At 43.4% G+C, this 23,668-nt stretch overlaps 2 protein-coding genes across 11 annotated transcripts in view; one reads left to right on the forward strand and one right to left on the reverse strand.

Annotated features, from left to right (window-relative positions):
* Positions 1-10,116, forward strand: part of CD34 (CD34 molecule) — a gene marked incomplete at its 5' end in the record, with an annotated part of 49,292 nt that extends 39,176 nt beyond the window's left edge. For 2 of the 8 annotated variants that reach the window (XR_014575631.1, XR_014575637.1), the window contains one exon: positions 8,701-9,821. Coding sequence is in view for 1 of the 8 variants with exons in the window: in XM_083812505.1 (XP_083668631.1) it covers positions 40-146; positions 4,887-5,300 (521 nt within the window). Of the gene's footprint in view, positions 1-39 lie in introns of all 8 variants that reach the window. The other 6 variants (XR_014575633.1, XR_014575634.1, XM_083812505.1 and 3 more) reach the window with 6 other exon arrangements.
* Positions 1,739-23,605, reverse strand: LOC310887059 (membrane cofactor protein-like). 3 transcript variants are annotated; one of them, XM_083812501.1, is made up of 12 exons: positions 23,358-23,605; positions 22,287-22,478; positions 21,986-22,082; positions 21,217-21,302; positions 20,615-20,821; positions 19,990-20,172; positions 18,851-19,039; positions 18,057-18,248; positions 17,688-17,714; positions 16,882-16,948; positions 14,993-15,097; positions 11,200-13,135 (listed from the first exon to the last, which is right to left on the reverse strand). In XM_083812501.1, the coding sequence occupies exons 1-11, from the start codon at positions 23,449-23,451 to the stop codon at positions 15,007-15,009; spliced, it is 1,425 nt and encodes a 474-aa protein (XP_083668627.1). In that variant the 5' UTR covers positions 23,452-23,605; the 3' UTR covers positions 11,200-13,135; positions 14,993-15,006. The 3 variants fall into 3 exon arrangements, with proteins under 3 accessions (XP_083668628.1, XP_083668627.1, XP_083668629.1); XM_083812502.1 differs by lacking the exons at positions 11,200-13,135; positions 14,993-15,097 and adding an exon at positions 1,739-1,877; XM_083812503.1 differs by lacking the exon at positions 14,993-15,097.
* Positions 23,606-23,668: the final 63 nt, after the last annotated feature.

Here is a 23,668-nt window from a genome sequence, read left to right on the forward strand (position 1 = left end):
AACCATTTACTATACTATTTTTTCACCTCTCTTCTTAAGTGACCAACAATGAAGATGGGCAACTGTGCCTGGAAGTTCTGAGGACACAACCAGCTTTGAGCTTGGTCCTTCTGGCCGAGGAAGTCACCCGGTTATGCAGTGGAGTGGTAACTTTGCTTTCTCATATAGCAGGGAACATTATTCCACAGCCTTTCATCATACCAAGGCTTAAAAAAGTTTAAGGCCGTGGTAGCATAAGCATTTAATCTATATTACTCACTCACTGACATCGCAAGCGTCAGGTCTGGTTGTTTAGCAACAACCACTGGGTTTAGAACCAGCTCAAACGAACTGCGTGTGTCTCGGTTACTTCGGCAGGAGCCTGTCCTCTGAACGGCAGGCGGAGAGGGGAGAGAGGCCATGTTGACACACGTACACCCGCCCCGACCGAATTTCGGCTGTTATAAAGGCCGTATGCGTTGCAGTTTTATCCCCGACCGTTTCTTTGCGCAGTAACCTAGAGGGGAGGATACCATTTCCAACGGCAGTGCGGTGGCAGGAACAGGGAGGGAAGAAGAAAACAGACAGTAGGTGCCACTCCCCGGATTTTTCCTCTTTCCCATCTCTACCTTCCTTGCCTCCCCTCCTTTCCTGCCAGATTCCGTGGGGAGTTTCAGGCTCTTGCTGCAGTCGTCACAACCCCTACTGACTCAGAGCCCTCGCTGGCTGTAGCTGGCTCCCTTGGAGCATCCTCGCCTCCTGCAGCGCCAGTTCCGCAGAGCAGGGGAACAACAGGAATAGCAGCAGCAGCGGTGGTCCCTGCAGCAAGACGGACAGGCAGAAAGACACACTTATACAGGAACAGTGCAAGGCAGCCGCGGAGGTCAGTGTGCACAGCCAGGAGCTGGCCTAAGAAACCACGCTTGCTTTCTTGGGAGACCGGTGGGTTAAGGGGGTCTGAGTGGACAGCCCTTTGTGTTTTTGCCCATCAGGGCTGTGTGGTGGAGGGCCCTGTTAGTTTGCAAAGGTAGCGCTGCTTAATGGCGTTTCTCAGTCCTTTAGACGTAGGAGCAACTGGCAGCCAGTATACTACGGCACATGCATAATTTGAGTATCAGTGTTCGGTGTAGGGATGTGTTTATTTTTGCTCCTTTCGCTACCATCTTTTGGCCACAGTGATAGTTTAATTGTGACTACGTGCAGGCAGGAAAAGGAGACCGAGAGACGAGAGGTATTTCAATGTTAAACTTCAGCTGTAAATGTCATTACTCGGGAATTGAGGTTACTGTCAGCAGGTAAATCTGTGGGACTTGCAAGAAACAAGGCTAAGAAGGGGACATGGCATATTTCTGTAGGACAGAAGCGATATTGTGCATGTGATACTGTATGTGAGGTCTACGTGGCTAACTGTTCCATAATGTTTTTCTGTGTATTGCCTCGAAAGGACTTGGAAAAGCTGTGATTTCTTAGTCCCTCTGACACTCGTGTGTGTGATATTGTGTAAGCTGATTCATTTCTCAGTATTTTGGTTCCCTTCCTTTGTAAAGTAGGGTTTATTATATCTCCCAGCCTTGGTGCGGCATTGTGACGCAGTGATCGTTAGTGCATTGGGTCTGCTGGCAAAATACGTGCAATTTTCTTGGGAGTTTAGACTGTTCAAGGACGCAAAATTTGGTAAAGTTAAGAATTGCAAATGTTCAGGACATAAATTTAAAAGCAGTAAAGCATTACCAGCTTATTCTTCTGCGATACTGAAAGAAAGCTGTCGGAACGATGAGACAGCCATGATATCTTTCTGCACTTGTTTTGCCGATGGTCATGTTACATCTGTGACGCAGTCCATTTTTGCTGCTCGTTCCTGTCTCTGCTCTTTGGAGTTGAGCTGATCAGGGCACAGGCTAGAAGATGGTTAGAAACGTTAATTTAATACCCATGTTAAAGTTTGCAGCTGTACCTGACGTGGCAGGGATATCGGCATCCACCTATTCTACCACCCACAAACGGTGAAGGAATTCAGATGAACGCGACAGCACCCCTAGCCATTTTGTTGCACGCAGAGTAGACTCTAAGCCTGCAGTGCTGCTGCTGCTGCTGTTAATTTCCATGTCATACAAATACAGCGTTGGGCTCTGTGTCAGGAGCTTTACTGATGCTGTGAAAAGCTTGCAGTCTATGAGGAAACGTTTTTCTTTTCTTATTTGGGAAAATTCGTTAGAACGTCCAGATGCCAAGTATTGCATCCTCACTCCTCTTACAAATCACTTCCAGACCTACTCAGAAAATTCACTGCTGCCTTGTATTTTCTAAAACTTGTTCATGGCATTTTTAGTTTAATAAGGGTGTGGCTGGGGGGGGAGGTTGAGCTTTAAGCTGCATCAGTTAAGTATCTGTATTACCGATGCTAACAGAGCTGTATGCAAGAGATATCCGAACTGCCGATGTTCTCTAAATACCTGTATATAGATCCAGATAGTCCCAAGCCTAGGTGACAAAGATGCCCTTGTTATGGCACAAGAAGGGAATACTCTACCCTGTTCTCACGCACTCAAAAGTTTTGGTGCAAAGACGGCAGTAGAAATGGCCAACATGGGAATCTCACAAAATGGTTTCAACAGCGCTGAGATGCACGCGCCGTTTGTACTGGCACAGCTCCGAGAGAGGGACAGGCTCGCTGCAAGGTCACTCCCCTGCCACCTCGTCACTGACCAGTTGGTCCTGGAACTCCCACTCCCTGCTTCTTGCAACAGTGGCAGTACCTGAGTCCTGAACCTGGAAGTGAGGCTTGGAAATTAATGTTACTGCGGTGGGGGGTACACCGAGCCTGAAAGTATAGATCCAAAAAAAATCTGGATCTCAGAAGCGTTTAAAGTAAAGATCTGTAATTTGTTTCTTGAGCAAACTACAAAAACTTGCTTAAAAAGACTTCCTCTGGCCTGCTGGGAATTGGGAGTAGCATATTTTTAAGGACTACGCATCAACTCACACCATGTTCCAGACGAGAAAAAAAAAAAAAAAAGTCTCTGCATATATCTGAATTTCTGTTCCTGCAGTCTTTATCAGGTGGACTCCGCATGCTGCTGTAAGTTCACCGGTGTCTGTCTCTCCTGTGCTTTCAGTTTCAGGCACCACAGCTCCACAGCTGCCTTTCCCCCTGCCAGATTTCCACATTTTCTCAGGGGTTTCTATTTGTCCATGTCACTAGCATTTGCAGTGGACGCAGGGCAACACCAGCCCTGGATATGCTGCGGCTGGCTCTAACCTCCTCAGCTTCACGGGCAGCACCGAGCGGCTAATGCCTCAAGGATCTAGAGCAAAATAACTTTGTGCCACCTTTGCAGTAACAAAGTTCAGTTCAGGGGCATGTTCTCGGGGTGCTGTTACACGGAGAGGAACGCGGGGCTCCAGCAGAGCCAGCACAGGCCGAGCAGGGGTGCAGGTGGATCCTTCCCGCTGGCCCCCCTCCCCAGCGATCCTGCCCCGACCATGCTTAAAGCCTGCTCCAGCCTTCGGTAGCGTTATTCCCTGGTTTCCAAAGGAAAAGAACCTGGCTGCTAATCCTGATGCCAGTGACGACTCTTCGCCTACAGGGAGGCATATGTGATAGCTTGTCTGCTAAAAACTGAGCCAACACAGTGTGATTCAGACCTTAAGCTTTCCAAGGAAGAGAGCTATTTCTGAGTTAAGCACATCTCTTCAGCTCCCCACACAAACAATCTTTATCCAGTGCAAATGGTGCATAGTATGTGTCCACCAGCAGCCGAGGGTTTTGCATTTGGCCGTACAACTCAAACGCTTCTTATACATTGAGGAGGGCTCTCAAACGCAGCGAAGCTTCTGCGATAGGAAGGACGATGGGAGTCGTGGGAAGAGACACAAACCAAACAGCTCAGGTGCCCGGGGGAGTCAGCCAGGAGCTGGGTCCATGCTTTTCTCCAGCTTTTTTGCCAGGGCCTTCTGCTGTGGGTACCGAGCATGCTTTCAAATGTCAGGTTTAAGGGCAGGTTATACTTCGGTAAACATCTGGCAGTATCTGCGTCCTTATGCTCCTCACTGGCACAGGACATTATTTTCTCTTTTCAATGACAAAGGAAAACGTGACTTCCCTTGACATTACCTAGAGCAGCTGGAACTGCAGTGGCAGGGAAACACCATGTTCCTGAACTGACTATACAAATCACAACAATAACCTCCCTCTGACTTCGTTCAAGACCTGCAATCAATACTTTATATTCCGAGGTGATGCTTATGTACAGAAGTTAGGAACAGAAAATGACTTTCCTGGTTTCAGCTGCCTTGGTGGGGAATATTTCAATGTAGTTAGTGCTGTCATGTGCTGTTCAAACAAGCTGTGTATAGCTAAAGCCGATGAGTTTTTAGTGCTGCACTTTCCTACCGCTCTCCCATGACCCAGGTCACGGAAGTGCCAGGCTTTTCTTCCCTGGTGTGAGTTTGCCCAATTTCACCTCATCATTCCTCGTGAAATCTGAAATCCTCAACAGCATTCAGTGGTTCAGTACTTTCAGTACTGTGCCCCCTGAACAGGCTGGGGCTTTGCCTACGAACTCTCATGAAAGGAAAGGTGGAAAAAAACTGCGTGGCTCCAGGCAAGTTGAAGCAATTTCAGATTTGCAGACAGGAAGCAGATTAGAAATTGTAGCCCTAATGGCTTGTGCTCCTAGAATGGTCACTGAGCTAGAACTGTTCCCTTCGGTTAGCTTATGGGAAAGTAATTCAAAAGAATAGCAAGTAAGTACTACCTTTCCCTTAACAGCCTGAAACAAAGTTCTGGGATAAAAAAAAGAAGTCTTGCAAGTAAATCCTCATTCTGTTAGTGGTATTGCACTGTTAAGAATCTACAAGTTGCTCCAAGAGATCTGCAAATTAAAGGTTACTTGCATTTTTTTTAGCTTACTTCATTAGACCGAAGCACAGAACAAGTAGATCAGTATGGCAGAAGCATAAAACGAAGGCTGGTACAGCCCACCACGACAGCCGATGTGCCTGGCTCAGTCCTAGCGTTGAGCTCTCCAGCCCTCAAACTGAGGTCAGCTGCACCAAACCACCAGAGCGATGCCCACACTGACCGCCAGACCACGGCTCAGCACTATTTAGGAGAACCCTGGTTCTCCCAAAACCCTGCCGGGAGCCAGCTCCAAAGCTCACCCCAGCCACACACGAGCACAGCTCAGCGAGGGCCCCTGCGAAGAGGAAGGGCAGAGGTGCACCTCTTGGGCCTGATCGCAAACCACGTTTCGGCCATCACTGATGCTGCTGGCAGCTGGCCTGCCCTAAATAATCTGGGAAAGAACTGCATATATTAAACAGGCAAGCATAAAAATGGCCTTCCCCCACCCCAAACTCTTCAACACTCAGGCTATTTAAAAAAAGGATCAGAACGATGGGCAGCTCGTTGTCCGTTCCGCACAGTTAGACAAATCCAGCGAGCGCTCTGCCATCACCATTAATAGGACTGGAAATCAGTGCCCCAAATGCAGGCAGGCCTGGCTGCCCCCCTGCTCACACAGGCCGCGTGCCCAAAGGCCTTTTTACCCCCAATACGCTGTAGTTCAGGGTCCAAACTCCTCTTTTTTTTGTTGGTGGTGGGGCACAGATAGCACAAGGTTTGTAGACTCGGAGTGCCCGGGTCTTTACTTTACCATTTAGACTGCAATTTTAAGGCTGCAGTAGCAGGGACTAAAGGAACATATTTCATTCACTCAGGAACGTGATCTGGAATTTTTATTCTGTTCCTAATGAAGGATAAAAAGTCTCCGTTGTGCTCTAAGCTCACAGGGGAAGCGCGTGTTGGTGCCGCCCCGAACAGCAGTGGCATCTCCAGAGCCATCTTGCAGTCACCAGCACCAAACCCACGAAGCGCCGCAGCAGCTACCCTACCTTTCCTCAGCCTCGGTCAGCGCTGCTGCAGCTACAGAAAGCACTGCACGCTACCGATGAGCTCAGACTGCAAGTCAGGGCACATTTGTCCATACCTGACCTACGCAATACCGCGCAGTAACAGAGCAGCACAACAAACAGATGCAGTTACACGCTCCCCCGAGCTGAGGAAGCTTTTTTGAAACCTTAGAAGTTCACTCACTTCAATTCCCCTTACAGGTCACCACTTGCACTGTCACACCCCTCTGTCCTGCACCTGGCCCTGGTCTGACTCATTCCTCGACTGGGGGATGATGCATCGAGCCTCTCTGCCTTGGATCTGCATGCGAAATGGGAGCATTTCCTCCAGGGGAGACCGGAGGCCGATGAACCATGAGTTTCATTCCGGCTTTTCAAAACGGAGGAAGAAAATTACGATGCACACAGGGTCACGCAGAGGGCTTTGCTTACCGTAGAAGCCCCAGAAAGTGCCTTAATATACAAGCTGTGGGCTGTGAAAATCAGGTCTGCAGCACCTAGGCTTGTCTGGTTCGTGCAGACTAGATTAAAGGTCAGCAGCTAGGGAGGAGGTTCCCTTTCATAGGGGAGGCAGGGCTTTCTTCCCTTTTTTGACTTGTCTAGAGGGTATAAAGCAATGTGAAGTCCATGAAAGGCTTTGAGATGCTCCTCAGAAAGAAGCTATAGAACAGTACTGCTGCTAAAATGTGTCTGAAAAGGAGAAAAAAAACCAGGATGATAGGACTGCACTTTCTCTGCTATTACTTACCAAAAACTCTAGAACACTTTGGCAAGGCCAGCTGTAGCTGACAGTATGTGCCTGTCACTGCACACGTGTGTCCCCACATGTACGTGTTCAACACACGCAGCAAATGCTTGAGACAAGCTTTATTTTTTTGCACGCATGCACATTAATAGTTGAGCACTGCCCATCACGTGGCCCTGAACTGCTCTCTTTTTCCTCCTTCCTTCTGCACGCTGCCTGCCCCAGCATGCCACTAGGTTTGGAAAGAAGAGCATATGCTGTCACGGCTGTATCCCTCGTGAAAGGTGGATCCCGCAGTTCAGCAGCAAGGGCTGACACCTTCTGGCTGCTCAGAGGGAAGGGGAGCTTGCTAAGGCAGAGCATGATCTGCAGGTAGCCTGCAGGAGGGGCATCATCATCATCATCTTAATCATGCTGAAAGGAAATCTGTTTTTAATCAAACTATAAATAATGAATGAGCCATTGGTCTTCAACTGCTGCACGATATTTCTGGAAAGATTACTCTGCTCCAGAGGGTGGGGGGGAAGGTGCTCAGACCCAGTTCATCAGAGGCACTCAGTGGCTCTCCAGGCCTTGCACCTCCAGGGCAGCTTGCATTTTCAGCAGCACAAACATAACTGACATTTCCAGCAACTTCTCTGAAAACCTTGATAAAGATTCCTGTTTACTGTTAAGGCACGTGCTTAATACTAAGAAGAAGAAAGAAAATACAAAGCAACCCTCGCTTGGAGCCTGTTTCCAAAGGATGCTGCTGGGGTACTTTATCTGTGCCTCAACTAACCTCTAGCCAGCAGTAACTCTCAGTCCAGCTTTTCAGTAGTAAATCTTTATGCCGATAATATAGGATGCCTCATAAATAACTGTGCCAGCAAGATGAACACTGGGGAGGGAACCTGCTTTCCACTTATCTTTCACCCTGCTGCCCTAGTTAATGGATTTAGAAACTCCAGCAAATACCCAGACAGCAATCTAGTGCAGTTCTCCCCCTCCCCTTCTTGGAAGGACGTGCTCTGTTCCCTGAGCTTTCCTCTGCTGTCTGTGGGTGTGCATTAGACGTAGGCACTGAAGCAGATTCTTGGATCCGGTTACAAAACCGATGCAAGGAGTTGCCAAAAACCCAGGGCATCGATAAGTAAAACTCACAACTCCGCTTCTGCCCAACTTCATTCCGTTTCGCACCAGCTTCTGCATCAGCACAGGTTACACTCGGTGGCCAGGGTCTGACAGTTCCCGAATTACACGTGTGTAGTTGTTCACAGGCCTGAAGACACCCCACATGCTCCCACACGCTTGCTGCAGGTTAGCCACCACGGCTGCGCCATGCTACGGTGCTGCTCACACCTATTCCCTTCCCAATAACCATCAGCCACTCGTTTTCACACTCTCCTACCTCCCTGGCAACTTTTGTTGAACCATTTGCAGTTATATTTGTAACTGCTCCCTTTTTAGGCTTCGTTCTGGCCCACAGCTCAAAGTTGTTTCCATGTTATTTTCATTAAAAGTTATTTTGTGCTCGCAGGATTTAGAACTTCTCACAAAAATCTGCATCTCCTCGCTTATTAAAAGCATGCTATTTACAAGCCATGGGATAAAGCTGCCAAAGTGCCACCGTGATAGTCAATTTCCTTCCCCTGTCACAAAAGCACCCAACTTTTGTTTATCTACCTGTCCTCTCTGATGGCACAGAGGTCAGTACGTGACAGAAAGCCAGAACACTCTCTGCCTTAGAACGGGGGGTTGTAGCCTGGGTATAATTGCAGTAACATAAAAAATTGCTCCTGTACGACACAAACTTTTTATTCCTCCTCCCAAACCAGTAGCATCCTCTGCATTACAAAGTCAGACCTTTTTTTGCCCCTAGCTGCTAAGAGCTTCGCTTTACCTGGCTAGCAAAGGAAATTGCACTCACTGCCGCAGCAGTAGGCTCCTTCATCACACGTCTCATTGCTCCTCTATCAGCCTCAGCTATTCACGAGATGCCAAAAAACGTGTCAATAAAATAACTACCCTGAAGTTCACTGTCTCACTTTCTAATAAAATGAAATAAATTAATTTTTCTCTAGGTACGGTGGAGATGGAGAATTTGCTCTTTCAACCTGCAGCCATGCACAAGATCTGTCTTCCTCTGGAAGCTGGTTTCACATGGTGGCTTAGATTTTCCCACTTTGTATCTAGCACCATTTGAAATCAGTGTTCTAGGAGCAAGAATTACAGCGTGGGAGGAGATCAAGCAGCTGCTAACTTCTCTGACAGCCTATACTCCTCAAAACAGCACTTTTTCCAATCATTAATTTTTCGACACCCATCCATTTTGTAACATCATCTGATTTCTAGACACTATACAATCACTGTATGCACCCTCTCAAGCTAGGGCCACAACAGGAAAGTCTTCCTTCAAATGTATTTTACTTAATAAACGATGGCTATGAGTTAAAGTTGTCCAGAGTAAAGTCATCCGAAGGTTGCATGGAAACCAACGTAGTACTTCTTGCACGTCGAGAGGCAAGGAGTGCATTCCCTTTACTATACAATCGCTAGGACCCCAACATGTAATTTACTTAGAGCAAACGTACTTTCACTGTGTGCTTGGGGATCTTCCCGTCACAGCGTTATCATTCCACAGCTTCCAGAGACTTGCTCTGCAACCACAGAAACTCCCTCTGACAGTTTGATCTCGGCAGTTAACAGACCCAATGTGACTTCAGTAATTGTGCTGAAATCGCACCGATGCGCACAGAATCCACTCCTTCTCCTAAATTGTTTTTTTTTTGATGTTTACTGTTGTTGCCTTCCAGTAATGTTTCGGTAGACTTGTATAACTTTGCATCCAAACCACTAAACTGAAGCTAAACTATTTTTGCCTGACCCCACCTGCACAAACATGCTCATATACACAAAAGGATGGTCGCTGTGTGGATGAAGCACATGATCAGACCACTGAATAGTCTTCTTTAAAGAATGCGTAGCTGTCATCTACAAGAGGATTCTTCTCTGAGCCAGGAAAATGTCTCTTACACAGGCTGACCGATTTCTCTTGGTGTTCAGAGTCTCAGTTTTTGTCTAGCACCATTTGAAATCGGTTATGATGTAGGGGGAAAAGCAACAATAATGGAAAACTTCATTCCCCCCGCCCCCAGAGTCCTTATAAATAAACGCCATCCGAAGTATGATCGTGCTTCACAAACACGTACGTTATGCTCTTCTGTTCTCTGACCTGAAGTTACACCTACAGGCCGAACCACCCGCACAAAAGGAGGACAGTCAGCATCCCGTTCAACTAGGATGGATGCTTAAAGAGAAAACGAAGCATCTGTTCAAACACCTAACAAAGATTCTTCAACTCAAGCAAGCCAGGGCCCTTCTGTGACAGCACAGCCACCTGCCCTTCTGACCACTTATATTCCTTGTGCTCTTTGTTTGCCTTAACCTGTTATTTACTCAGACTTTTTTTTCTTTTAAATAAACTTGTGTGCTACTTGGTATTGGGCTCTGTCTCAGGTAGACAGATTACGTGCTTCCCTGCGGGACGATATCCAATTGCTTCAAGTACCACTTCAGTCCCCAGCTTCACACCCCCCACACTGCACGACCCATGCTCAAAGGTGAGCATTTACACCGGTTTTAGTACCGCTGAGAAGCCTACCACCACCACCACGCAGCTGGATTTACCAGTAGATGGCAACACAACGCCTTTGTTACACCCGGCCTGTCTGTTAGCACAAAGTTCATGTGCTCGCAGTGCAACGCGCCTTGGTATTACCAGTTCGATTCTAAAACAATTCGTGTTTTAGAAAGAGATATATAATTCATGACAATCAGGAAAAAATCATTTCTAGTATCGATGTCAAGTTGCCCAGTAGCTGCCTATCCTCCTACCCATGCTCACAGGACTCCCTGAACTTTATATATAGTTTCTAAAGCTGTACAGTCTATGTACTGTCATCGCTTGCAGTCCGCACCAACTAATTTGAGAACCACAAATTAAAAGATACAGCATATTATTTTACTAGTCCATTCTCTGAAAGTTTATGCCTGCACAAGGCAGCTGACTACACATTTCTTTGCAAAGAAAATTAAGTTCATTTCAAGCGTGAACCTCACACAACTCAAAATAATCACGTTCTACTTAACATTTTACTTAAAAACACCCAAGCAATATTTCCCTAAAGATTACAGCTGTCACCCCCTGGACAAAAGTGCCAGGGCACTTCATGGGCTTTGCTCCTGACATAGGGTTACGTCAGAACAACCACACAATAAGCTGCCTCTTCTCCATCAAGTTTGGTAAAAATCGATGTTCACGAGTGAACACTTAGGTTTTGGAGGTTCTAGGAAACCCTCTACACTTCCAAAAGAGGATCAAAAGACCACAAACTGCTCAGGAAATTAACGCACATTCTCTACACTATGCATCCAGGTGTTTTAAGTAGTTTTCCACACAAAGTGCAAACTTTGATCTCAACAGTTACCACCTAATGCAAATTTGGTACGTGAAAAGTTATCTTCAAGAAAAAAATGGAAAGCAGCTGTGTACCACGTGATGAATGAAAGACAAACACGGCTAAAAACACAGGATTTTTATTTGCAATATTACAAACCATCACTAGTCTTTACATTGGGGAAAATATAAAAATAAAGCCACCTTTTACAGTTATTTCACTTTAGCGATAAGTGCGTTTCAGCATATTTTAATATCGGAGATGCCACACATTAGCTGTCTAACAACCGACACGCTCAATTCCCAATATATTAGAATATCAGAGTAATTACAAACAATTATCAAACTAGGTATCAGCTATTCCAACGACTACGAACAACAAGTACTTCTGTGCAGCCAAAAGCCCTCTTTAAATAACCCGACACTGTTATGAACTCTAACGATACAACTGCTGGGATTGTCCCAAAGTGCCTAAGAAACCTTAAATAGTTTGATGATGTTGAGACAATCCGTTCACCACAGGGGACAGCAGTGCCAATCTACCACAGACGAGAACAGCTTAAATGCTGCCTCAGCCATCTGAAGTGAGGCAATTGGTTTTTTTCTGGGGAAACTGGTTCTTACAAGCTGCCTCCATGTTGACAGCAAACTCGGAGATTCACAAAGCCAAAACCTGCCCTAATTTAGCTTTTGGTTTTAATAACGAACAGAAATAGCTAGTAGGCATTTAAAGTAACAGCTATCAGTGCATGTCTGAGCCTCAGTTCAAGGTGAATTCTGTGATGGGAGCTCCTGGAGTCACCATCTCGACCAAAAACTTTCATAGCATGGCTGGCTACCTGAAGACAGACCACGTCTTCTGACATCGCCAACATACCCGTTCCTTCGCTCCTGCAACTAAGGTGGCTTGGTCTTCCCTTACCGTAAAAAGGGAAGGGAGTCAGACAGGGACAGGCTCACCTCTCAGATATCCACACCACCTGCATTACAGAGCTTGACTCAGCATAGTAGTCTGTGTACAGAGATTTGAAATGCTGTATGTGGTATGTTATTTCAAATAATAATTTTAAAAAAAAGGAAGCTAAACCCATACAGCACCCTTTCTATCCTAACAAGCAACGTAATTAGCTCGGAAACAGACACCAAGCCTCAAAATAAAAAAAATAAAATAAAAAATCAAGCATCCCAAAGATCTTAGAGGATGGCTACCACAGATTTCAACGCAGTTTATGGTTAGGCACCTTCTGTCAACAGGCCAACGAATTCAGAATCAGGGTATGCTCTGCTATGGAATTCAAATTTCCTGCAGTTTTCCATTGCAACAAGTCCATTATGGTGTTTCTGGGACTAAGCCAAGGAGCCAGGAATACATATGGCTTTTTTCCTTCTTAAAGGCAATAGAAAAGCTATAAAACCGATTCAAAGGCACATTTTAATTCATTAGATATACAGAAACCAGCTTGGGCAAACAAAAAAATAGCATATACAAGATCTAAACTGTGATCATTTCAAACGGACACAGCCTTAAATGGTACTTATCTCTTAAGGAAATAATTAAAACATTTCAGAATACAATAAACATCATTTATACCCCCTCAACTGTGAAAATGAATGAGAAGCACATGAGAATTTTAGCGAGCAGAACTAACATTGCATGGTCTTCCGTACGGAAAGAGGAGCACTGAAGGCAGCAGGCAGCAGCAGCCGGTACTGTGACAGTCCTGCTCGCAGTACTCCCGCCGACACAGACACTGGTGCATGCTACACGAAGTGCCTTTAAGTCCATTTCACATGCACAGAAAAGATGATACGAGTGACCCACAAAGGACAGCAAGGATGGATATTCTGATTTTTTTTTAATCCTATTAATGATCTCATACTACAGTTAATCAGTAGTATAAAACATAGTACAAGAGAGATTTATCTACAGGAAGTTAATGCACTCATTTTCCGTTTCTGAAAGGCACATTCAACTGCAAATTCCCCTCCCACCCTCAGAAAGGGTCATTCATGCTTTACAGCTCGTATATTTGGCAGTACATGGAGTGCTGTCACTCTTCCTACAAACAAAAAAACAAATCAGAGAGTTTACATTTAAATAGTTCTTACATTTATTCTGAAAGCACAGCCTTAGTTTTATTAAATCGACATGTAAAATCACGAAACTAAATCATGTGCCCTCTTCTCACTAAGCAACTAACAAACTATGAGATTTTTGCTTCAGTTTCAGCCACTAGACTACTAAGAATGACCTGAAGACTAGAAAAGCATTTGATCCAAATGGATCGTTTCAAGCGATGAAGAGACCATGCCCAAGTATTATCAGGAATTTAGAACAGGTACAGGATTCCTAACTCATTTGGAAGCTGCATCACATGCAGCCCTTACGTTATTTTATGCACAGTATGATGGTTAGTATGTATTTTATAACCAGAAGCCAAGTATTAGTGAGAATTTTGATTCTGTAGCCTGCTAATGTACAATATTTAAACATGAGAGTTAAAATTTATAGTCACATCCACAACTAGTTATACCCATATGCATGTATTTTCGCATTCTGTAGCAACTCATCTCTTCTTTTACAGAAAAAAAACAACAACACAACTCAACCAAAAGCAACAAACCTCTGCACTATTACTTGAGGTCTCCAAGGAGTTGTAGATAGAGGAAGAAAAACTTGGGAGCTAACAGCGTGTACACATACCAGCTGGTATGTCAGAACATTAATTTCTCCTATTGTCATAAATAAAAGTAAAGACTGGAAATTAGAACTCTTGATTCCTTTTTTCTCTCTACAAAAATAAGGCTGACTAACCCAGAAAACTAATCTCATCTCTATTATGTACATCTTATTTCACAGGTAAATATAGTATTTATTTGTGTGCGCCATCTCAAATTTATGACAAATACTCAAAAGTCACTTGGTCTTTAAAAAGAATAATAAAAAAAGGCCATTCATTTGAGAAGACCTTCACATTAAAAGAGATACACTTTTTCAATCATTACCTTCTCAGAATTTGTGCAGTGGAAAATAATCAACACAAAGACACAAGTTTATAAAGCCACTTGTAGTGCAAATTCTAGCCATTAATATAGTAATGTCAAAACACCAATAATTAACAGTCAAATTAATCTCTCCTGTCTTAAATCTGTCCTACTGTAACAAGGTTTAAAGAGTCAGATTTTTAAAAGAGCTAATCTGGACTCCAGACAAGCACAATTCCAACCATCATCAAATGCACCTGACTACTGGACTAAGCACTAGTTTAAAACATGAGAGAAAACTCAATTCCAAACAAGCAACTATATTTTGGCACTTTTCAGGCCCACAGAACTCTAAATTTGAAAAAGAAATTACCTTTTTATAAAAGGACTAAAAAAATCTTTTGCATTTTTTTTTTTTTAAGAAAGCTGAAAATGCAGATGTACGAATCACTAGTTCTGAAAAGCACGTAATCTGGTTTCCTCTGAAGGGATGCATCCTATCTTTATAATTCCAGTGTCCATGTGCTGTGGTAAAGGTGGTTTCCAGTTTCAGACTTCTAATTATAGGGAATTATACTATTAGTTAACAGAAGCAATGCACTGTTGTAGCCCATTTCACATTACCGAAACAGGCACAACGTTCCACTGAGTCCGTACAGGGCTTCTATCACACAGAAAAACGTTACTCATTCTTTGAAGACAACCCAAAATTAAGATTTGTGATACATGATCACTGGAAGCTACCATTTATGGCACCGAATGACAGTTCTTCCGGTAACACATCTTGTTCTCACAAAATGAACGAACAATTATAACCTTTCCTATAGGAAACTGAGGCATACTGGATTCCATGCTTCCCCTGAAATTGAGTAAACTGTAAAAAAGACACTTAAGCTTAATGCAAATGTCCAAATGAAACGGAAAGCATATACCTTTTAAGATTCAATTAATTCATTTGTTCAGTTTCTTCCATCTCAGCTGGCACATTAGTTTTTAAAATACATGTTTCCTTGCAATTCTCATCAACTGTATACGAGCTGAACAGCAGAAGGGGAAAAAGGTCTAATTGAATATATCCTATAAAACTGACAGACTGGACACACAAGCGACAGAGGGTGAGAAAAGATTTGTGCTGTAGTTTGAAGACAAACCCAGTCAGTATGAGGTACTAGAAGCACAATGGGTCAGAAGGGCTCGACTACGTCAGGAATCCAGAAAACTAAGTAGTGAGATCTAGGCCTTAGTAAAAGGAGGTCAGGTTGGGCTTTCAGACAAGAATGCGATTTAATAGTCAGATGCTCACAGCGATGAAGCTTAAGGAAAGCACTAGGTGTAGTAAGATGTTTCATGTCGCGGGATTTTCAAGAATACAACATTCTTTCATTTTTGATGATCCCTTCTTCTTTCTCCACACTGAGAAGTTTTTCCACACATGAAGAACACAAAGTGCTGCCCTAATACTCTTAACTCCCACTTGGACTATCCAGGTTGCAAATTATCCAAGCCATGGGTGGTGAAAAGGACTTACTCAAAAGCACTGCGTTACTCAGCAGCGTGCAGGTACGCAGCCTCTGCCACTGTGCCCCTTATAAAGATACCACATTGCCTACGTGGAAGACACTAAGGCTAAAACCTTGCTGGATGTAAGCTAGCTTCAGGGTTCTCCCAAGTAGTACTGTGTGTACTTTACTATGAACATGAACTGCAGGAATATTTCCTCTGGTGTGCTTTATTACGAGCATCCCTTCCTTCATCTCACTTACCCCAAAAATCTTTTAACAAGATCTGCTGGAATTTAAGTCAGTTCAGATGAGATGCATATAGTATGCGTACCACCTAACTTGCTCTGTATTTTCAGTATTTTGCCTGTTACAAACTATTCCTCCACTTTTTTTCAAAGAAGGTAAGGTAAGAAATCACTACAAGAAGCAATGCACAGTGAGGCATTTAAATCTCCTGCCAACCCCCTATGAAAAAGCATACATTAACAACTAGATGCTTTGAAGATGAAGTTCAAAATGCCCTGCGTTTCACTAAAAGCAAAAGAATACTACTATTTATGCATTTGACATTTTACAGTTGATTTTACAAGTCTGAAACGTAGGGATACCAATCATTGCTGCTGCAGAAGGAAAAACTGAAGTGGATCTACACATTATACATTCCAGTTGCAAAGCCAGCTATTTGCTTTTTCAAACAGTACAGGAGGACCATTTTAGGTCAATTTTGTGTGCTTTTTTTCATTGTAATTAAGCCCGTGTTATTTTAAGGTATTTCTGATCCAAAACACAGTGGTTGTCCAGGTCCCATCACTACCACTGATACTTCTTCTGTAGAAGCAAGGAAGCCCCTTAGCTCATCTGCAAGGCTTCCAAGCTCACTTCAACCCCTCTGGCTCTTAAAGCCAACGGAGACCTTCTCTAGTGATGCCAGATGCTTATTCAGGCAAGAAAATAAAGCAGGTGAAGCCCACCCAAGCCAATACTATTACTGTTTTTAAGAGAAAGTGGCATGTTTCAGAGCAGATGCAAAATTACTTTCTTGGTAAGTGTACCTATGTTAAATATAAACCCACGCACAGTTTTTCCTTCCCTAAAAATAGCACAAGTGTTAATTAGCAGCTTATTTGAATAACATATACAAAAACAAAGTCAAATATGTTGTTAGGCGCTTTAGCTTCCCATCAGCTGCTAAGCTTATGTATAAACATTAGGCATTTGAAAAAGAAAAGGCAGATAAAGCTCAAGAAACTTAAATATGTTAGCACTGCTTTTGCTCAGTCACAGAAATTGGCAATAAAAAAAAAAGCAGGCTTACTCACCCTCCTTGTGAAAAGAACTTCTTATAGACCCAGAAGGCTGCCAGGAACACCAGAACTACTGTAATCACTTGAGGAAGAATTAAAAAAAAAAAAAAAAAGGCTTTAGAGTGACAGTCACTATCTCACAAAAAAAGGACAGCTTCAAAAATTAGCACTGTCTTCACCTAGAGTCCTGTACAACACCCTCTCCTTACAACACTTGAAATTTGCATGACTTATTTCACATATGTGTTTGATGCTTTACTCAAGACTCTTCAAGGTAGATCCACTCAAGAACAGTGATCACCACAATGGCAAAACACCACCAGTTCAGGAATATTAAAACAAATGTCACAACATCCTAACGCTACTTTTTAGAAAAAGTTTATAAGGAATCAGTGGTAGGAAACTACAGTTGTAAAAATATGCTTAGAAAAGTGGATAACAAACACAAGGACAGAAAGATGGCGTAAGCACTTCAGTTCACTGGCACAGTTATTTATCTGTTCATGCTTTCAGTACGCCCAAATGTTGAAGAGTTTATGAAAGTGACAAAGTTGTGGAATGCTGCCTTTGAAATCTAATTACATATATGAAAAAATTTTCACATAAAGCTGATTTATAATTGCTAAGTAATCTTAACTTTTCTTGAATTCTGCAACTTCAGTAGACATTTCTAAAATTTTAAACACTAAAATAATTTTAAAATAACCAAGCCTTCAAAATCATTTAACATTACTCTAGTCACAGGTGAAGATGAGAATATCAATTCCACATAAAAAATAAAATTCACATCGAATATCGTTCAGGCTTTATACGATACTTACCACAGATGATGGCGATAACATAGGCACCTAAAAACAAAACAAATAAGCGTTATGAGGAACACATCTTGTTGAAGATGTTATACAAATGTTATACGTTATACAAATATTTATTAGGGTATTTCAAACAGGTCAAGCATTTTTGCCAAGACAAGCCTTGCAGCAGGTCTGTTTACATGGCAACTTCTATTTATTTTAAAATATTCCTATTCTTAAATGGACTTTTACCAAAACCTCGTTTTCTTATGTCAAAATAAAGATGGAAGTTTGCATTAAATGACTTCTCCTGAATATAAAAGTATGTTCCCAAGAAGTAAATTTTCTGTTACACATGCTTTTATTCTATGAGAAATTCTTGCAGTTCATACTTACTTAAGTGGCAAGTTGGGACTTCAGGACTCCATTTGCCTTCTCCCATATACACAATACGATCTGAACCATGTAACGTGTAGCCTGCGTAACATTCAATTGTAACAGAATCCCCTACAGAATATTCAGGTTTTTGTCCATAAATTACTCTACCATGACTAATGACTGGAGAGGAATCAGAATGTACAGGCTTACCTGAAAAAAAAAAGAAAAAAAATAAATCAAGAATAGAGCTGGTACATGAAACAGATCAATGATGTTGCCAACAAAAAGCCCCTACATTTGGGTAATTTTAAGAATCTCAGTCAATCCTCAAGATATTTTATATGGAAAGGCCGCCTGCTTCCTAGAAGCTGCAGATACTTTTGCTAATGGACATGCCTCAGACACATTACCAGAAATACACATCCCAGTTCCATCAGGACTAACTGCTGCATCCAAGTAACAACCTCTCCATTTATAGTATGTGATCACATGATGCAGAGTGAAACGAGCATAAAGTCTGTCATCAAAGGAAGAATCTTCAAAAAACACTCCCAGTACAGACCTTTCGAACAGGCTTTTGAATTTTGTCAATTTCTATACACAAAGTAAGACTGAACTAGGACTCCAACTAGGCACAGAACTCTCCTCACCTGCTCAGACCACAGCCTAGGACACTCACCACCTATTAAAAGAACCAGCTGTGCCCAGCTGGGCATGCTGACAGGTACCTGACTTTCAGGGGCTGCACACTGTTACATCAGACATTTGGAACTTGTCCATCCTTGATTTTACTAATTATGAATTCTACTTACAAGCACAGTTTTGTACAGAGCTCCATGTATTTTGTCCTTGACACGTCACTGTGATCTCTTCAGCACCATCAGGAAAAGCACAGTGAGGATTGCACCTTAACCGAACAGACTCTCCACTTCTGTATTCAGACTGCAGCGGAATCACTTGTCCGTGTGAGATCTTCGGGGCACCACATCTATCTTCAGTAACTAATACAAATATTAATTAATAACTAATACTGAAATACACACAGTAGCTAGTACTGAAATTTAAAAGCGTAGTGATTGACACACTTTAAATGTTTTATAATTCATTAACTCACTCAGTATATATAAATTGCCTTTGTATGAGAAAAATAAATTAGTGTCAAAAAGAAACATCACTGTAGGTATTTCTTAGGGTAGTATGATCATGATATAGTAGCTGAGAAATCTGTATTTGTTGGTTAATTATTTTTGTAAGAATCATTCCCAGATGCCTTGTCAGACTCACTCATTATACAACACTCAAGCACACCCTTTGCCGAAGTGGTTCTCATTCTTGAGAGCTCATTACTAGAATATACACGTAGGAAATCCTCTCACTATACTCTGTGGCAACATTCCCCCTCCCTCTGGCACAGCGGAAGGAGCAAGGTTGTAGAAAATGCTCTGCCATGTCCCATGCAAATGAGTCCTAAAAATAATTGCCTGTCAAAAATCTAACAACATACACCATACAAGGTGCCTGGAAAGCAAGAGTTGAAGAGCTGGGTGAGAGAACACATTCAGACGTGATGATTTTGATTACTCTAGAAGGATATTATGAACTCCCTCGTTGTTCATAACCCTCATATTTTCCACCACGATTCAGAAACACACCTCTTCCTGTATTTCTGTATGAAATCACTTGAACAAATAGCATGATGCTGTAACTATGTGGTAGCATCACAGGTATGCCCATGCTGCAACTTCTATACGCAAATCTGCAATTCAATTCATTCTCACCCAAAAATTGTTAAGAACCACGTGAACACCTAAAACAGCGTCCATAGAGGAGGCTCAATGTCAACTTACTTAGCTTATGATTTCCAACTACAGTATAATGACTTGAAATTTTAGCTAAGACTTGCAACATTCTCAACTTACAAGAAAAGTTGGATTGCTATGTAAAGACTTACTTTCTTCACAAGTTGGTTTCGGCGGATACCAGGTGTTATTTTCTTGACAGGTAATTACATCCTGTCCGATCATGAAATAGCCTGGATCACATTCAAACGCAACCGAGTGCCCATAGCTGTACAGAGGTCCAAATCCAGTTACTTTTTTTCCATTTTGAACTTTTGGGTTTTCACATTTGACCACTGAAAGAGGAAAGAAGAAAACCAGCTCTGAAACATTTGTTAACAGTATCTTTACAAGTCACAGCTAGTCCTAACCTAGCTTCCACATTCTTGCTCTTTATACATTCTTTTATCAGATACTCAGGCTTCATGGTCTGAGTTCTTCACTTTATCCACGTCACTTGTATCAACTGCATACAAACTGATGGGTTTTCCCTTTTTTTAAAAAAAAGTTTTATCTTAAGTTTTAAGCCATTCTGTGTCATAATCAATCAATATCCACAATGTAGTTTCTCTGACCTCCGTTGAAACTACATCAATTTATAGCAGCAGAAGATGGAAGTTCGTCCTTTTCTATACGAAATACCATTCGCATCCTCACTCAATTCCAAAAAAAGGTCAGATACTGAAGCTCTGGAGTCAGACAGGCTATAATAAAGAAATATATTTTAAAGCTAACAACCTTTACATTGTGGAGGTGGTCCACTCCAAACTCCGTTTAAGTCTTCATCAAGCGTGCAGAAAATAGAAGGTGTACCAACCAGCGAGTAGGGATCTTCACCTTTCAGTGCATCATTGCACTTATAGGTTACTGTTGTTTGATAAACATACTCAGCTGCTTCGGTGTAGTACCCGTTGGCTATAGTTGGTGGTGGTTCACAAGGAACTCCTAGAAATAAATCATACATTTTAGCTGACAGAATTTTGCTGTTACCTTGTTCATCTAAGAAGAAAGGAGCTTTGACTGTCAAATCATCTCACTTAAAACGTGACGTAGAGTTAAGACAAGTGACAGTTATAACTGAGAGTTATTTGTGGTCATTTATCACAGGGAACCTCAATTTCAAGAAGGTTGACTTTAACTAATGTGAACGTACTAGCACAATAACTGATTATTTTTCAGTGGCAATTCCTCAGGTACATCCCCAGTAGTTCCAAAAATATATAAATAAGCTGTCCTATTTTACCATCATTTCTTACACTGGAAAGTGTACTGCACAGGTGCTTTAAAATAAGCTATTACCACCTGAATACAAACTTAAATATGGTCATAAATTTACTTACGTTCACAGAAAGGAACAACTCCATCCCAGTCAACACCTTTATTTTTAACTACACAGGTAATTTCACTATTTCCACGTATTCTGAACCTAGACAGGTAAAAACATTTAAAAGAGGTAAAACGTAAGAAAACTCATTTCTCAAGGAAGCAGTTAGAAACTTTGCTTACATAATTCTGTAATTCTGACTATGGGGACATGACATACCACACTTTTGTTGTAACGAAAATGGTATATTAAAAGATTCTATTTTGCTAACAGCCTCAACTTTGAAAGTGAGAGAGAAGCAAATGAGACGTCACTAAAGAAACGGATGGAAACCTTTCCATGTGCTCTCTAGTACTAAACTAATACCTTCAAGTTAATAACGCTGAAGAAATAAACTGTAAAAGGAAAGGAAGAAAAAATCCTCACAAGAGGTTAGTACTTTTGAATTCATTTGCTATATGCAGATAGGTGGGCTGTTATTCAACATAATACAGTGCAATGAACATATGTTTGCTCCCTGTGCCACAGGAACATTAAAAAAGGTTGTTAGTGGTTAACACTGTAGTTTTCACTAAAAACCTTAAGCCTCGGTTGATGCAAACAGCAAGTAAAGCCAGGGGATCAAATTTAGCTGGGATTTTATTTGCCCCAGGTATAATTCAGGAGATTTTTCAAGTCAGAACTGGAATGAAACCTACATAAGAAAGTTTGGTTCTGGTTCAATCCTGGTCTAAACAGAAAAAAAAAAAAAAAGAGAGAAATGAAAACTTCACCAAAACACTTACCCTGTGTGACAAGAAAAGGTAGCTTCTGAACCAAACGTAAGATCTGTCACATGAACAATACCATTTTCTAATTCTCCTGGATGAGTACATCTTCTTGCTGGGGAGAAGGGGGAAAAAAAAAAGATAAATTTACATCTTTGTAGTTCTATACAATGACTAAGTCTTTGTCATATGCTGTCCTTAAAATCACTAGTATTTTTCAAGCTTCATTTTAAATTGTACAGAATATTAATTCTCACTTGAAAACAACTGAAATTGTCAAATAACAAAGAGGAAAAGCAAGAGTTTATGCACATGTCACCTGCACAGAACTCCTCTGTTTGCGACCACCTTAAGTCTTCACCACACGTTCGATTTAACGACTTCCCAGGGATTCTCATATACCCGGGGCGACAGACATACGTCACTGTGGTTCCAACGGGAAAGCTCTGCATTGTGCTGAAACTCTCCGTGAGCTCCGCGTACTGCAGTCTTTCTGGAGGCATACATCGTTCTGTCAGAACACAAGGAAAGAAAAAGCAACATGTAGATTTATCAACAAGGAGAGAGACAAGTTGAGGGCAGGCTAGTATGGTAGGTTTAAGGATGCATCAATAAATAAATGCAACAACGTTCTTAAAAGCCAGAGCTATTTATTTATTTAGATTTCAGGTTTTCAATTCGCATTTAGGGCACATCCAACACCCAACTCTACGCTAGCACTGGTTAATCCACCATTTGTTTGCTGGCGTTGCTCTTTAGCACTCTACCTAGGCAACGCATTGCTTCCTAGTGGCTATTTTTTGTGTTTGCCTCATTCTTGCGGTTAGATAGGCGGCTTAACCCCCTGCGTGCTCACGTGGAGCAGAACGCCCGTGTGGGTTGCTGTGGGGAAACCAAAGGGGCGGAAAGCACACGGGTGGCAGCTTTCCTTCCCCAAGACAAAAGGCCGCTGCCGCAGCCCAGACCCGCAGCGCCTCGGACAAAAACCTTTGTGCTCCATTGTACTTCCTGCGGGGAGACCCACCGAGCTACGAAATAACGTTAAACAACAAAACCACCGCCACCGCCCCCCGTGAGGTAACCCCCAGCTCAGGGGCTGAGCCAGCACCCCCCGGTACCGGGGCCACGCTGCGTTTCGCGGTCCGGGCTCGCCCCCCGCCGCCCCCAGCCCTCCGGCCGTCCCTCCCCTCAGCTCCCCGCGCCCTGCAGCGCCGTGAGGCGAAAGGGAGAGGCGAGGAACGATCCCCGGGACCCCCCCCGGGTCTCCCCTCGGTTCTCCTCAGCGCCCCCCCGGCTCCCCTCAGCGCCCCCCCGGCTCCCCGCAGCGAGGCCGCTCGCCCTCCATGGCGTCTCAGAGAGAGGGCTGAGGGAGAAAGCGCCCGTTCCTCACCCTCCGCCCGCGCCTCGCCGAGGAGCACCACCATCACCAGCAGCAGCAGCCCGAGGCCGGCCGGGCAGGACACCGACACCGACACCGTCCCCATGCCCGCAGCCCCGGCAGCGCCCGCTCCGCGCCTCTGCCTCAGGAGACGCAGCGCGGGACTGGCGGCGCATGCGCCCTGCGCGGCCTCCGCTCCCCGCAGCGCGGCGGGCGGGGGGCGGCCGCCATGTCGGGGCCCGGCCCGGCCCTCCCCGGGAAGGGCGGCGCCGCTGCCCGGCCTGAGGGGAGAGGGGCCCCCGGGGGGCCGCCCTGCCTTTCCG

Source organism: Anser anser, assembly GCF_964211835.1.
Source record: "Anser anser genome assembly, chromosome: 27".
Taxonomy (NCBI): Eukaryota; Metazoa; Chordata; class Aves; order Anseriformes; family Anatidae; genus Anser; species Anser anser.